General features: G+C 38.7%; 1 protein-coding gene across 1 annotated transcript in view; it reads right to left on the minus strand.

Moving 5' to 3' along the window:
• The window catches only part of KPNA5 (karyopherin subunit alpha 5), a 54,345-nt gene that overhangs the window by 11,556 nt on the left and 28,041 nt on the right, over positions 1-14,748 (minus strand). The window contains 5 exon segments of the mRNA XM_017855459.1: positions 373-451; positions 2,470-2,633; positions 5,557-5,565; positions 8,289-8,327; positions 8,329-8,365. Of these exon segments, the coding sequence (XP_017710948.1) occupies positions 373-451; positions 2,470-2,633; positions 5,557-5,565; positions 8,289-8,327; positions 8,329-8,365 (328 nt within the window).

The raw sequence follows: 14,748 nt of genomic DNA on the forward strand, positions 1-14,748 counted from the left end.
GGCTGAGGCAGGAGGACTGCTTGAGCCGGGAGGACTGCTTAAGCCAGGGAGGCAAAGGCTGCAGTGAGTCATGATCACACCACTGCACCCCAGCCTAGGGGAAAGAGCAATATCCTGTCTCTAACTAACTAACTAACTAACTAACTAAATAAATAAATAAATAAATAATAAGATTGTAACCCAAATCTGGCTGGAGTCGATCTTGACAGCATATCTCCTTTGACATCTCACCATCCTCCAAGACACAGATACAGACACACACACAATTATGGTGATGCTAAAATCTTGATTAATATGTAATCAAGTTGTATGAAACATAATATTTTTAAGTCCCTTATGTTAACAACTTTTGATACTCAAGTTTGAACTCACCTGTGTTTGAATATCATCACCAGTCACAATATTACCAACTGCCCTTAATGCAGGTGATACAACTTTATAATCATTGTGCCTAAAAATAATAAAAACATGAACCCAAATACTAGTAAGAATTTAAAATTTACACAAAAGTTACAACAACACTACAAACTCCTGCAGGGTGTTCAGCCAAAGATCCCATTGAAGTTTTACTAATTATTCTGATAACCTTTGTAACAAAGGATCTAATCCAGGATCATTCACTACAGCCAGTTTTCATGTCTCTCCAGTCTCTCCAGAATGGTTTCTCAGTCTTCCCTTGATTTTCATGATTTTGCCATTTTTGAAGATCATAAGCCAGTTATTTGGGTTTATCCAATGTTTTTAATGATTAAGACCCAGGTTATATACTTTGGCTGGGGGATATCATAAGTGCTATAATCTTTTCATTATATCCCAGTCTGTTTTTTCCCATTATATTGGTACTGAATTCTGGTCACTAATTACGATGATGTCTGCCAGACTTTTCCACTTTACCATTATTGTTTTCCCGTTTATAATTAATATAATTAATATTTTGCAACAAAATACTTTGAGATAATGCAAAATCCCACTCCTTAACCTACTTTTGCCACTAGGTTTTAGCATCTCTTGATGCTTATTCTGAAGCATTGGTAATTATTAGTATTATTACCAGTGATGTATTTCTAATACTATCATTCCAACTACATGCTTTAATGTGGACTTATGGGTTTCATATTTTATTCAATAAAACATACATTAATATAATTTATTTCAAAGCACAAATTGTCCCAGGTTTGGATAGTGAGAACCCCTTCAAATAGGCTTCTGTGTCCTTTTGACATCTGTGCATTATTTGAGCATTCATTACTTCCTGCATTCATCTTACATTTTCTCAGTCCCAGCCCTGAAACCAGTCATTTCTCCAAGAATCTTGGTTCCTTTTAATGGAGAGTAGTGTTTAGAAACTTCAATTTGAACTTCAGTTTCCTTAGCTTATTAATGTAGAAGTGTTACTGCTCCCAGGCCCTTCAAGAGGATGCACACACACACTTACACACATATATATTTACTTCTATACCTAGCTATGTTAAGAGCCATGAGTTCACACTGATATTTTTAGTTCTAATCTAAAATCATTAAATTATTCAGGCTTTCTCCTCTTCCATATTTTTATCTCTATTCTCTGATAACAGGAAATAGCTTCTATTTTCCTAACCTCCCTATATCAGCCAATCTTTTACCTCAGCTAGACTGGTATCCCACGATGTGCTGGCTCCAAGCCCTGCTCCAGTCTGCTTATCTGCTCACCCCAGTGGGTGTCATTATCAAGTTTAGGCCCTGATCCCCCCTGCTGAACCTGCATGCCCACCCTCCTTTGATGTTGTCCTCATGCTGGGACCCCAACTCCTTATCAGACCTCACTTTGTGCCATCTACCTTGTTTGGGCCTACAATGGCTTCTTGACAAAAGAAGAAAGGAAGGAAGATAATACATTTTTTAAAGAAGGTAAGAAGATGAAGTTACGAAGTTACAACATCTTTTAAAACAAGTTTTCTTAAATGTTTTAACTTCTTTGTATAGAAAAGCTGTTCTTTTTAAGGAAAATAGCTATAACAACAGCCCAGCAAAGAGAAACATGTTATCTTTAATAGAGATGAAATACTAAATGGTTTTCACTACATGGACTTTTACTCAAATTAATTATTATAATGAAAAATAAACTAGATTATTCGTTCTGTGAGAGGAGAAACTATGTTCTATACTTCATTAACAATGTCTCACACAACACCTTAGCAGATAACAGGCATTCCATAAACACTTATTAAATTAAGTTTCTCTAACTCATAAAGAGATCACATTAAACTAAGGAAATTCATTTAGAAAATAATTAGTCCCAACTATAGGACATAAGTTCCAAATTTTAGGGTCAACTTTCTAGGATTGTGTCTATTCTGTTAAGTGTAGGGTCAGTAGCTTTTTAATTTTCCCTGAAGACAGTGACTCTTGAGATATTTACAAAGCTATTACTTGAATTGCTAATTTTAATCCCAATCATACAATTATTAAGCATAAATTATTTATAGTTACATCAAAAGTTCCACCAATCTTCGACAGACTCCAGAATCAATGACTGCTTGAATTTTATCATTGGGTCCATCAGAGAGATAAGAAAGGGCCCAACACACATCTGCTAACACATCTGGGTCACTGCTAAACAACAGTCGTGACAGGACATTTAAGCAAGGTGAAACCTGTAAGGGAAGAAAGAGCATATTTAAATTTTTTCTCTATTTAAAACCAAATTTCCTCAGAAAATATAGAAATTAATTTAAAACAAAATTTAATGTTATAAAAATTTATATTGTTTTAAAATTATAATCAGATATATGAATATGAAGCTGATTATGACTACTGTTAATCTTATATTGAGTAAGATATGTAGTAAAATTTGTTTTAAAAAATAGTAAAATATTTGGGATCTCTTGTCTGTGTCTAAATCATACACACTCCCACAAAAAAAGCATACCAAAATTGAGAAGTTCAAAAGTTCTAGTTAAGTGTTTGCTATGAGGATCACAGAATATAATCTAACTTTAATGAGCTTCACTTTACTCATTACATGTACTTATCTGGAAATAAATCTACTAATCATTTGAGGAACTAAGGTACAGAAAGTACAAAAATAAATATATTTGTGAAGGGTACTCAAGTGGAAGTCATTAATAAACTATTACACTGATAAGAATGCATGTAGCACCTAAGAACAGTGCCTGACATAGAGTAGCCACTCAAATATTGGCTTTTTTTTTAACTCCCATGATCACTATTGATGCTATGTTCCTTAAAGTTGTTTTTTTTAAAATAAGCAACCTAACATATCCCGTAGTCTTTCTCCTCAGTTAAGAACTATGTTAAGCTGGGCACGGTGGCTCACGCCTGTAGTCTTAGCACTTTGGGAGGCCGAAGCGGGTAGATAACCTGAGGTCAGGAGTTCAAGACCAGCCTGACCAACATGGAGAAACCCCATCTCTACTAAAAAAAAAAAAAAAAAAGAACTATATGTTATGTACCCCACAAATAAAAAGTGATGACATTTTTCTTAAATGTTCTAATATTTTAGATGACTTTTCCCTTTAACCATATTTTAAAGATTATCAGTATATAAACCATTCTCTTCTGAAAGCAGTTACCATCTCTGCTGGGCCTGTCCTCTAAAGATGACCCTAGGACTCATGTACACACATCAGTTAGCTTACAAAATAGGTATGTCCATCTGTTAGTGGGCAAATAAAATCAGCACAACTGGATCCCTCCCCAACCATCAAGCTTCCACCCTTGCCAACCACCTCTTCCTTGAACAGAGAAATCAGGGTTTGTTTTTCCTTTTTTGTTTTGTTTTTTTTTTTTTCGTTTTTGAGACAAGGTCTTACTCTGTTGCCCAAGCTGGAGTACAACCTCCACCTCCTGGGCTCAAGCAATCCTCCAGCCTCAGCCTCCTGAGTAGCTGGGATTATAGGTGTGAGCCACCATACGCAGCTAATTTTTGTACAGACAGGGTTTCGCCATGTTGCCTAGGCTGGTCTAGAACTCCTGTGCTCAAAACAATCCCCCCACCTCAACCTCCCAAAGTGCTGGGATAACAGACATGAGCCACCATGCCCAGCCAAATATCAGGTTTTTAAAGCAAATATAAAGTATGTTAAAAAAATTAATATAGCTGACATATGTCTTTTCACTGAGTTAAAAAACAATGAACTTACACATATTTCCAGTATTAAGTGAGCAAAGTAAAAACATTTCTGTCCCAGTATCTTCTCAGGAAAAAAGAAAAGAAACAGAAATACAAATTCCAACTCTGAAAAGGCCAGTAGACATTAATAATCCTGTCCACAACATATAAAGACAAAAGTGAATAAAGAAACAGTAACTGACTTAGGAGAGAAAAGTGGAACCTTAATGCCAGGAGAGGGAACTACCAATAAGAGCAAAGCTAATTTATCTCCCCACCATCACCTCCAAATGCTTAGAAATCAGAGGCATCAGGTATCACAGATGGCAGGGGAAACGGTGCTAAAATAGAGGAAGAGATTAAAAATCTGATAAGCAGCAGGTTAGACTTTGGGTCCCTACTACAAAGGTAGGTGACTAGCATTCTCAATGCTACCAAAGACTGGAAGTTTATTTGAAGGAGAAACTGGACAACAAAATGTGAATCACAGAAACTGAACTTCGGGATATAAAGCACAGTGGAGGTTGAAATGAAGCACTAGACTAAAAGTAGGAGATAAGTGTAAGTCTGCATACTGACAACTGAAAACCTCTAGCTCTCTTCCAATACTCAGTTCCCAGATGTTTATTATTTGTATTTTTTTATTTTTGAGACAGGGTCTTGCTCTGTTGCCCAAGCTGGAGGTACAATGGCATGATCACAGCTCACTGCTGTCTCAACCTCCCAGGCTCAAGCAATCCTTCCATCTCAGCCTCCTGAGTAGCTGGGAGTACAGGCATGTGCTACCACACTCGGCTAATTTTTTTTTATTTTCTGTAGAGACAGGTTCTTACAATGTTGCCCAGGCTGGCCTTGAACCCCTGGGCTCAAACGATCCTCTCACCTCAGCCTCCCAAAGTGCTGAGATTACAGCATGAGACACAGTGCCCAGCTGCGGGATATATAGTAGCCAGGTATGTTACCTACTCTATACCTCAACCCAATCTACCTATCTTCCAGCAAGAGAATGGAAAATCTGTCTCTGAAAGAACTGAACGGTCTCTGAAGAGAGACTGAAATTTAGTGTTCCTCAAAGAAAACATGGTTTTGCTGCCCAATTATCTTACAATGAAGTCCATTTATACACTCATCTTCCAATCAGCTTTTTAGTTTCTTCCAAAGTTTGTTCAAAGATCACCAGATAAATGAAGATTATCACATTAAAGTGTTTAAGACAAACCACAAACAAAACAAAAAAAGCACAAAGAAACAGAGACACCAAAAAACAAACAAAAACACTATAAATCCTTAGATATGACCATTTGCTGAGTCCATAAAAGAACAGAATTCTACCTAAAGATGAGCAACCAGAGAGTAAGAAAACTAATTATTAAAAAGATAAAATATGATTGTAGAAATGAAAATTTCCAGCTTGGCGTGGTGGCTCACGCCTGTAATCCCAGCACTTTGGAAGGCTGAGATGCGCAGATCACCTGAGGTCAGGAGCTCAAGACCAGCCTGGCCAACATGGTGAAACTCTGTCTCTACTAAAAATACAAAAATTAGCCAGGCGTGGTGGCAGGTGTCTGTAATCCCAGCTACTTGGGAGGCTGAGGCAGGAGAATTGCTTGAACCCGTAAGGCAGAGGTTGCAGTGAGCTGAGATCGCACCACTGCACTCCAGCATGGGCGACACAGCGAAACTCCATCTCAAAAAAAAAAGGAAAAAAAAAAAAGGAAATTTCAAAAAAAGTGAATGATTAAAAAACAAATCTCTCATATAAAATTACAGAAAATGTACTTAACAAACCAGTCTTAAGCCCCAAAATGTGTTATTATTTCATAAGTTTGGAATACATAAGTAAACAACAAAGTTTCCCTTAGGAGTTCACATTTTAGTGGAAGATTTTTAAAAATTAAAATACATATATAAGGGCCAGGCATGGTGGCTCACACTTGTAATGCCAGCACTTTGGGAGGCCGAGGCAGGCAGACTGCCTGAGGTCAGGAGCTCAAGACCAGCCTGACCAACATGGTGAAACCCTGTCTCTACTAAAAATACAAAAATTAGCTGGGCGAGGTAGCGTGTGCCTGTAATCCCAGCTACTCTCAAGGCTGAAGCAGGAGAACAGCTTGAACCCAGGAGGCGGAAGTTACAGTGAGCCAAGAGAGTGCCACTGCACTCCAGCCTGGACGACAGAGCGAGACTCCATCTCAAAAAACAAACAAATAAATAAATAAATAATTAAAATACATAAATAGAAAAACACATATATTATGTTAAAAGGTGATTTGAAAAAAATAGAGTAAAAACGAAGAAGGTCAGGTATACTCATGGGCTGACGGCAGCTGTTACAGTAGGTAGACAGGCTTAAGCGGAGCATGAGAGGGCTGCTCCCCCACCCACTAGGAATGTCAGGTGATGGTTTGGCAATTATCACATTGCATCTTTAAAAGTGATAAACTGGCAGCCGATGCTAGGAAGAGGCCATTTCCTGATGATCCTCACCTGTTGCACTAAAGTGTTAACTGAATGCAGGCACCAGGGAGATGCAACTTCTCAGGCATGTGCATTAAGAGACAAAATGGCAGAGTATAACTTTCCAGGGGTGGGAGGCACACTATTGGAAAAGGGAAGAAAGCCTCAGATGGGCATGCATACAACTTCCTAAACACACTGCTCATGCTCACCTCCCAAGGGTAAGGAGGGCACTGGGCTTGGAGGCAGCACACCCTTAAGGGAAGAATCATGGGAAAGGGGCCAGTCTATAAAGTCCTAGGATCAAGGTTATTTAAACATGGCACTTGACCTCAGTGCCTGCTTGGGTCCCTTCCAAGAGTACTTTCCTTTCTTTCCTGTTCTAAAGCCTTTTAAATAAACTTCCACTCCTGCTCTGAAACTTGCCTTGGTCTCTTTTTCTACCTAATGCTCTCAGTTGAATTATTTCTTCTGAGGAAGCAAGAATTGAGGTTGCTGCAGACCCATAGGGATTTGCCACCAGTAACTTGGATACCTTCCACTGGCACCACAGTGACAGATTACATTATTAAAAATAGTGGTAACAGTAGAGCTCATAAAAAATGTGACTTCTAAGCAAACAAAGATGAGGGAATCAGTCAAGTAGTTACCTACAAGGAGACTGTTGTAAGACAGTGGTTGTCAAAGTGTGGTCCATGGACCCCTGGGGGATTCCTAAAACCCTTTTGGGGGTATATGTGATATCAAAACTATTTTCATAATAATACTAAGACATCATTCGTCTTTTTCATTTTGTTGACATTTGCACTAAAGGTACAAAAACACTAGCAGGTAAAACTATTGGCATGTCAGCACAAATCACAGCAGCGGTATCAAAATGTACTGCATATCTTTGTATTCTTCACCTCCAGTTAAAAGGGCAGTGGGTGGGGAAGAGCCAGTTTTATTTAAGAGTTTATGTGAATCGACAGTAAAAATTACTACTTTTATTAAATCTCAACTCTTGAGTTTATGTCCTTTGAATATTTTATGAAATGAATGAAAAGTAAAAATGAGAAGGCATACTAGTTCACGATTTATCTTTGTGAATTAGAAATGTATTATTTTTTTATCCCCAGAAACTTTACCAAAGTTTAAACTTCTCTTAGTGCTAGATACTAAATTTAGATACTAAATTCAAAAGAAGTACAACGGTATTCTAGAAATTTACCCCCTTTCTACCTTCCTAACAGCATCTTAAACAATAAAACTAAACTGGGAATTAATTAATCATCTGTATTTCTAGAGGCAAAATGCAGTAGATATGGAAACAGATATCCAAAGAGATAAAAGTTACAACGGAAAAGTACAAACAGTGAACCTAAAGGAATTATTTAATCTTTTGGGGGACTTATTTTCCTATAAATGAGAGAACTAGACTAGAAGATTTCTAAAGTCAATTCCCTCATACACGTGGTTGCAGTGACTGCCTCTGGGCACAGGAATTTAAGGTGTGTTAGGAAAAGTATAAGAGATACTTCCTTTGTATTGCAAAGCTTTTGAATATTGTATATGTGCAAACATTGTATGGTCAATAAAGAAAATAATTACTAAGCAAAAAGCGGAGTTCCTTAAACATCAAAAGCTATTATATAGAAACTTAGGTCAAACTCTAGGTTTATGGAGCAACAGATTTCTTTTAATACTTGTGTATTTTACTCCATAGCGCGTCTACTCAAACGTTTGGAGGCAGGGTTTTTGGGCGCTCTCAGCATAAATTCTGAGAGGGCCCACACAGCATTTCTGTTGGTTGTGAGTCTTTTGAATTTCTGTTCAATTAACTGACAAGGAAAAAAGGAAAAAAAAGGAATTATCAGCCTTACCATTTCATTTCTCTACCTTCAGCTAGCATGCAACATAAAATTTCTCCCCTCCGCAATATAATCTTTATAAGATATCTCATAAACTAGTAAGAGATGAGGAAAAAAGAATCTAGAAATTCATTATGTTTTTCAGAAGCAAAATAAGGCATAGTTACAGTTCCTACCTAAAGTTTGATCTACATATCTCGAATTGCTTAAGAGGGACTCAGGTCCAATGGCCGGCGCGAAGTTTACTTATCTTCTATATATACGTTCAAGAGAAAGAATACTAGATGCAATCTGTTCTTTTTCCTTTTTTTTCTTTTTTTTTTTGCTTACTCTGTCGACCCACACTGGAGTGCAGTGGCACAATCTCAGCCCACTGCAACCTCTGCCCCCTGGGTTCAAGCGATTCTCCTGCTGCAGCCTCCTGAGTAGCTGGGATTACAGGCGCCTGCCACCGCACCTGGCTAATTTTTGTATTTTTAGTAGAGATGAGGTTTCACCACCTTGGCCAGGCTGGTCTTGAACTCCCGACCTCATGATCCACCCACCTCAGCCTCCCAAAGTGCTGGGATTACAGGCGTGAACCACCATGCCCGGCCAGATTAATTTTTTTAATCATGAAAATAATATATTATATGAATTCAGAAAGCAAGGAATACAGTTTCAAATTATATACAGATGACCTACTGACAAGGGAAGTTCTTTTGTTGTGTTTTTAACAGAGTATGTCTTAGTATTTTTTTACCTGGTTTGCAATGAACCTTGGTATCTACTAAGAAACTGAGTATTTAAAATGAGAATTTTTCTTCTCAGCTCCTAAGGAGTACTTACAGGTTTATTTGTTTTTTTTTTTTTCAAAGCATAACTTTATGTTTTAGCTATTTATATTTAAATAGGAGATCACCTAAAATAGTACTTGAAACTTTTAGAATTATGGACCCCCTTGAGACCATAATGGATCCTTACCTCAGAAAAAAAGCACATACATCAAAATTTGGCATGCAATTTCAGGAGTTTGTTAACCTCCTAAGGACCTCCACAAACCTGCTAGAAGTACAAAGAACCTAGGTTAAAAAAATCCCTGTTTTAGAGTGACATATGCAAATATGGTACAGAATAGAACTCCAGGTGCTTGTTCCTGGGGGAACACCAAGAAACTTGCAAACACTGTCAGAATCAAGTTGATTAGAACTCTGAAGATAGTCGAAAGTTTATGGCAACTAAGATAACTTTTAACCAGGAAAGGGCTTCATGTGGTAGGAAAGGTTTCCAGCATTTTAACCTACTCTTACCCAACCCCCTCCCCAGCCTGGCAGCAACCTTTAAGACAGCAGCCTGAGTTCTCACTGTGGGTTCCTGGTTCTGAAAGGAGTAGAGCAGAACTTGTTTCCAAGGAATTGTGTTTGTCTGTTCTGACCTATTTGGAGGCCCCCTGAAAAACTGATGCAAAGGGCTTGCCTTTGTTTTGCATAACTGGGAATTCTCTCAGGGTGGAAAAGTAGCTTTGTAAACAAGGAATGGTCCTCAAAAACATTAAAAGGCAAATGAATGAGATGTTGACACCTGAGCAAAAGACATAGTTGAGGCAAACAAGGGACACATCGAAAACCTGTCTGGAAAGGCGGGGAGTAAGATATTTGGGCTATGAGGGATGTGAAAAGCTCCCACATATATAAGACAATCTGAAGGCCCATGCACATGTCCAGGGCAGAGTCCACAATCAGAAAAAACATGAAGAGACCTACGCTTTCACTTCTAGTTTTTCTTTAGACTTAGCACCAGCAGGGAGTAAAGTAGTGCTAAGTCACAGCTGTAATCAGCCTGACTAAGCATTGAAGAGGTGGCTCAATGCAGGGCCAATCTTTAAAAACCTGGAGACTTTTTTTTTGTTTATTTTTGGCTCCAGATATTTAAAGCACTCTCTGCTGTCAAACCATTAGCTACCCACTGAGTTAAGGGAAAAGAGATTTCAGAGACCACGCATGACAAGGAATACAGGCTTTATAAAATTAATTTTAAAAGTCCCCAAATAAATAACTACAACAAGGAGCAACACGAAAACCTGGAAAGAGAGGAGAATCTGATTTCCATAGTTCCACAGTTACAATAATCAGTCCAGTTTTTCAACAAGAAATTATGAGGCATGCAAAGAAATTTTAAAAGTGTAGTCCATGCCGGGCGCGGTGGCTCACGCCTGTAATCCCAGCACTTTGGGAGGCCGAGGCTGGCGGATCACAAGGTCAGGAGATCGAGACCACGGTGAAACCCCGTCTCTACTAAAAATACAAAAAACTAGCTGGGCGCAGTGGCGGGCTCCTGTAGTCCCAGCTACTCAGGTGGCTGAGGCAGGAGAATGGCATGAACCTGGGAGGCGGAGCTTGCAGTGAGCCAAGATCGCGCCACTGCACTCCAGCCAGGGGGACAGAGCAAGACTCCACCTCAAAAAAAAAAAAAAAAAAAACGTGTAGTCCATTAACAGTGAAATACATAAATTAAAAGAAATTTTCCCTGAGAAATCACAGACATTGGATTTACTATGCAAAGATTTTAAATTCATTGTCTGATACACTCAAAACAGCTAAAGGACCTATGCACAAAAAAAAAAACTAAAGAAAACTATAAAAACAATGTCTCAACAAATACAGAATCATCACTATGGAAACAGACATTATAAAAAGGAACTAAATAGGAATTATGAAGCTGTAAGTATAAAACTGAAATTAAAAATTCACTAGAGGGGTATGACAGCAGATTGAGCAGGGAGAAGAAAGAATCCACAATCCTAAGATAGGTTAACTGAAATTATTCAAACCGAGGAGCAGAAAGAAAAAGAATGACAAGAAATGAACACAATCTAAGAAAGCTGCAAAATACCATCAAGCATACCAACACATGCATAATGGAAATCCAAGAAGAAAAGGAGCGAAAAGAATATGTGAAGAAATAATTATTGAAAATTTTTCAAACTTTATAAAAGAAATGAATCTACACATCCAAGAAGCAAAATAAACTCTAAGGATAAACTCAAAGAGATACACACGAAGACACATGTAATCAAAAGACAAAGACAGAATCTTGAAAACAAAAAGAGAGAAGTGACCCATAGTATACAAAGATTCCACATAAAGATCAATAGCTGATTTCTCATCAAAAACCATGAAGGACAGAGGCAATGGGATGACATATTGAAAGTGCTGAAAGAAACTCTCAACCAAGACTTGAATATCTGGCAAAACAATCCTTCCCAACAGAAGGAGAAAGTGAGATTCCTACATGAGCAAAAGCTGAGGAAAGGCATCACTAGCAGACTGCTTTACAAGAAGAGCTAAAGGGAATTCTTTGTGCTGAAATGAAAGGGCAATAAACAATACCTCAAAACCATACAAAGAAATAAAGAATACTGCTAAAGATAGCTACATAGGTAACTCTAAGAGCTAGTATTACGGAATTTTTAGTTTGTAAATCCTCTTTTTTTCCCTACATGACTTAAAAGTAAAATGCAGGGGCCGGGCACAGTGGCTCACGTCTGTAATCCCAGCACTTTGGGAGGCCGAGACAGGCAGATCACGAGGTCAGGAGATCGAGACCATCCTGGCTAACACGGTGAAACTCCATCTCTACCAAAAATACAAAAAATTAGCCAGGCATGGGGCGGACACCTGTAGTCCCAGCTACTCAGGGGGCTGAGGCAGGAGAATGGCATGAATTCTGGGAGGTGGAGCTTGCAGTGAGCCGAGACTCCACACCAGAGACTGCACTCCAGCCGGCGCGTGGCAGCAGAGGCAAGACTTATCGTCTCCAAAATGAAGAGAAAGAATTAAATAAATAAAATAACCAATAAAATATAATAGACTATGCAAAAAAAAAAAGCATTATAAATCTAGGGTAATGGGCACACCATGTATAATAATGTAATTTTGGCAATAACAACTTAAGAAGGGTGAGACAGAAATGTATAGGAGTAGTGTTCTTTGTATAATTTTGAAGGTAAACTGCAAGTAATTCAATCAAGATGGTTACTAGTTTAAGGTGTTAATTATACTCCTTAGAGTAACCATTAAAAAAAAAAAAACTTTCAAAAAAATAGGAAAGGAAACAAGAAAGGAATCAATACTGTAAATTATTAAAAAAAAATCAAAAGTGACATTTGGAAAACAAATAACAATGGCCAGGTGCTATGGCTCACATTTATAATCCCCTTGCCTTGGGAGGCCAATACAGGAGGATCTCTTGAGGCCAGAAGTTCAAGGCCAGCCTAGGCAACATAATGAGACTCTGTCTCTACAAAAGCTCAAATAATAATAATAATAATAATAAACTGGCAACAGTAAGTCCCCATTTATCAGTAGTTATACTAAATGTCAATGAATTAACTCTCAAAAGTAGTCAGTAACTAGCAGAATACATTAAACAAAACAAAACCCATAATAAGTCTACTATGCCATCTACAAATGACTCATAGAATCAAAGACATAAATAGGTTGAAAGTGAAATAGAAAAAGATCTTCCATGCAAATAATACACTTGATCTCAGCCAAAAGGCCGAGAAGCGATTTTTCATGTAAATAATAACAGAGAGCCAGAACAGTTATACTAATATGAGACCAACTAGACTGTAAGTCAAAAATTGTTTTCAGAGACAAAGAAGAACACAATATATTGATAAAAAGTCAATCTATCAGGAAGAAGTAACACATGGGCCAGATGCAGCGGCTCATGCTTATAATCCCGGCACTTTCGGAGGCCAAGGTGGGTAGATCACCTGAGGCCAAAAGTTCGAGACCAGTCTGACCAACATGGTGAGACCCATCTCTACTAAAGATACAAAAATCAGCTGGGCTTGGTGGCATGTGCCTGTGGTTCCTGCTATTCAGGAGGCTGAGGCAGGAGAATAGCTTAAACCTGGGGGCGGAGGTTCAATGAGCCGAGACTGTACCACTGCACTCCAGCCTGGGCAACAGAGCAAGATTCTGTCTCAAAAAAAAAAAAAAAAAGAAGTATTACTTAAAAACTTACATGGTCTAGGACGGGCACGGTGGCTCATGCCTGTAATCCCAGCACTTTGGGAGGCCAAGGTGGGCGGATCACAAGGTCAGGAGATCAAGACCATCCTGGCTACTACGGTGAAACCCCGTTTCTACTAAAAATACAAAAATAATTAGCCAGGCATGGTGGCGGGTACCTGTAGTCCCAGCTACTAGGAAGGCTGAGGCAGGAGAATGGCCTGAACCCGGGAGGCGGAGCTTGCAGTGAGCTGAGACCACGCCACTGCACTCTAGCCTGGGCGACAGAGCAAGACTCCATCTCAAAAAAAAAAGCAAAAACAAAACAAAAAAAAACTTATATGGTCTAACAAGAAAGTCCCAAAAATACAGAGCAAAAACTGACAGAATTGGAGTGAGAAAAAGACAGTTGTGCAATGAAAATTTGAGAGTGCAATATGCTGCTTCAAATAATAGAACTTCTAGGTAGGTAATTAATAAGAAAATAGGGGACTTCAACACTATAAATCAATTAGATATAACAGACATCTAGACAATATTCCATTCAAAAATAGCAGAATATATATTTTTTCTCAAGCGCATATGCAACGTTATCCAGAATACATTATACGTTAGATCACAAAGCAAATCTAATAATTTTTTCTTTTTTTTTTTGAGACAGGTTCTCACTGTTCTCTGTTGCCTATGCTGGAGTGCAGCAATGCAATCTCAGCTGACTGCAACCTCTGCCTGCCTCTGGGCTCAAGCTATCTTTCCACTTCAGTCTCCTGAGCAGCTAAGACTATAGGCACGTACCACCACACCCAGCTAATTTTTGTATTTGTGTAGAGATGGGGTTTTGCCATGTTGTCTAGCTGGCCTTGAACTCGTGAGCTCAAGTGATCCACCTGCCTTGGTCTCCCAAAGTGTTAGGATTACATGCATGAGCCACCACACCCAGCTCCAATAAGTGTTTTTTTTTTGAGACAGTCTCACCCTGTCACCCAGGCTGGAGTGCCGTGGCATGATCACCGCTCACCGCAACCTCTGCTTCCTGCGTTCAAGCAATTCTCCTGCCTTAGCCTCCTGAGTAGCTGGGATTACCGGCATGCACTACCAAGCCCAGCTAATTTTTGTATTTTTAGTAGAAATGAGGTTTCACCACGTTGGCCAGGCTGGTCTCAAATCCCTGCCTCAAGTGATCCACCTGCCTTGGTCTCCCAAAGTGCTGGGATTACAGGCGTGAGCCACCATGTCTGGCTCTGGCCCTGATAAATTTTTGAAAAGTGAAATCATAAAAAGGATCTTCTCTGACAACAATGGAAAGAAACTAAAAATAAAGAGGGAAAAT

Source organism: Rhinopithecus bieti, unplaced genomic scaffold, assembly GCF_001698545.2.
Source record: "Rhinopithecus bieti isolate Rb0 unplaced genomic scaffold, ASM169854v2 scaffold_41207, whole genome shotgun sequence".
NCBI lineage: Eukaryota > Metazoa > Chordata > Mammalia > Primates > Cercopithecidae > Rhinopithecus > Rhinopithecus bieti.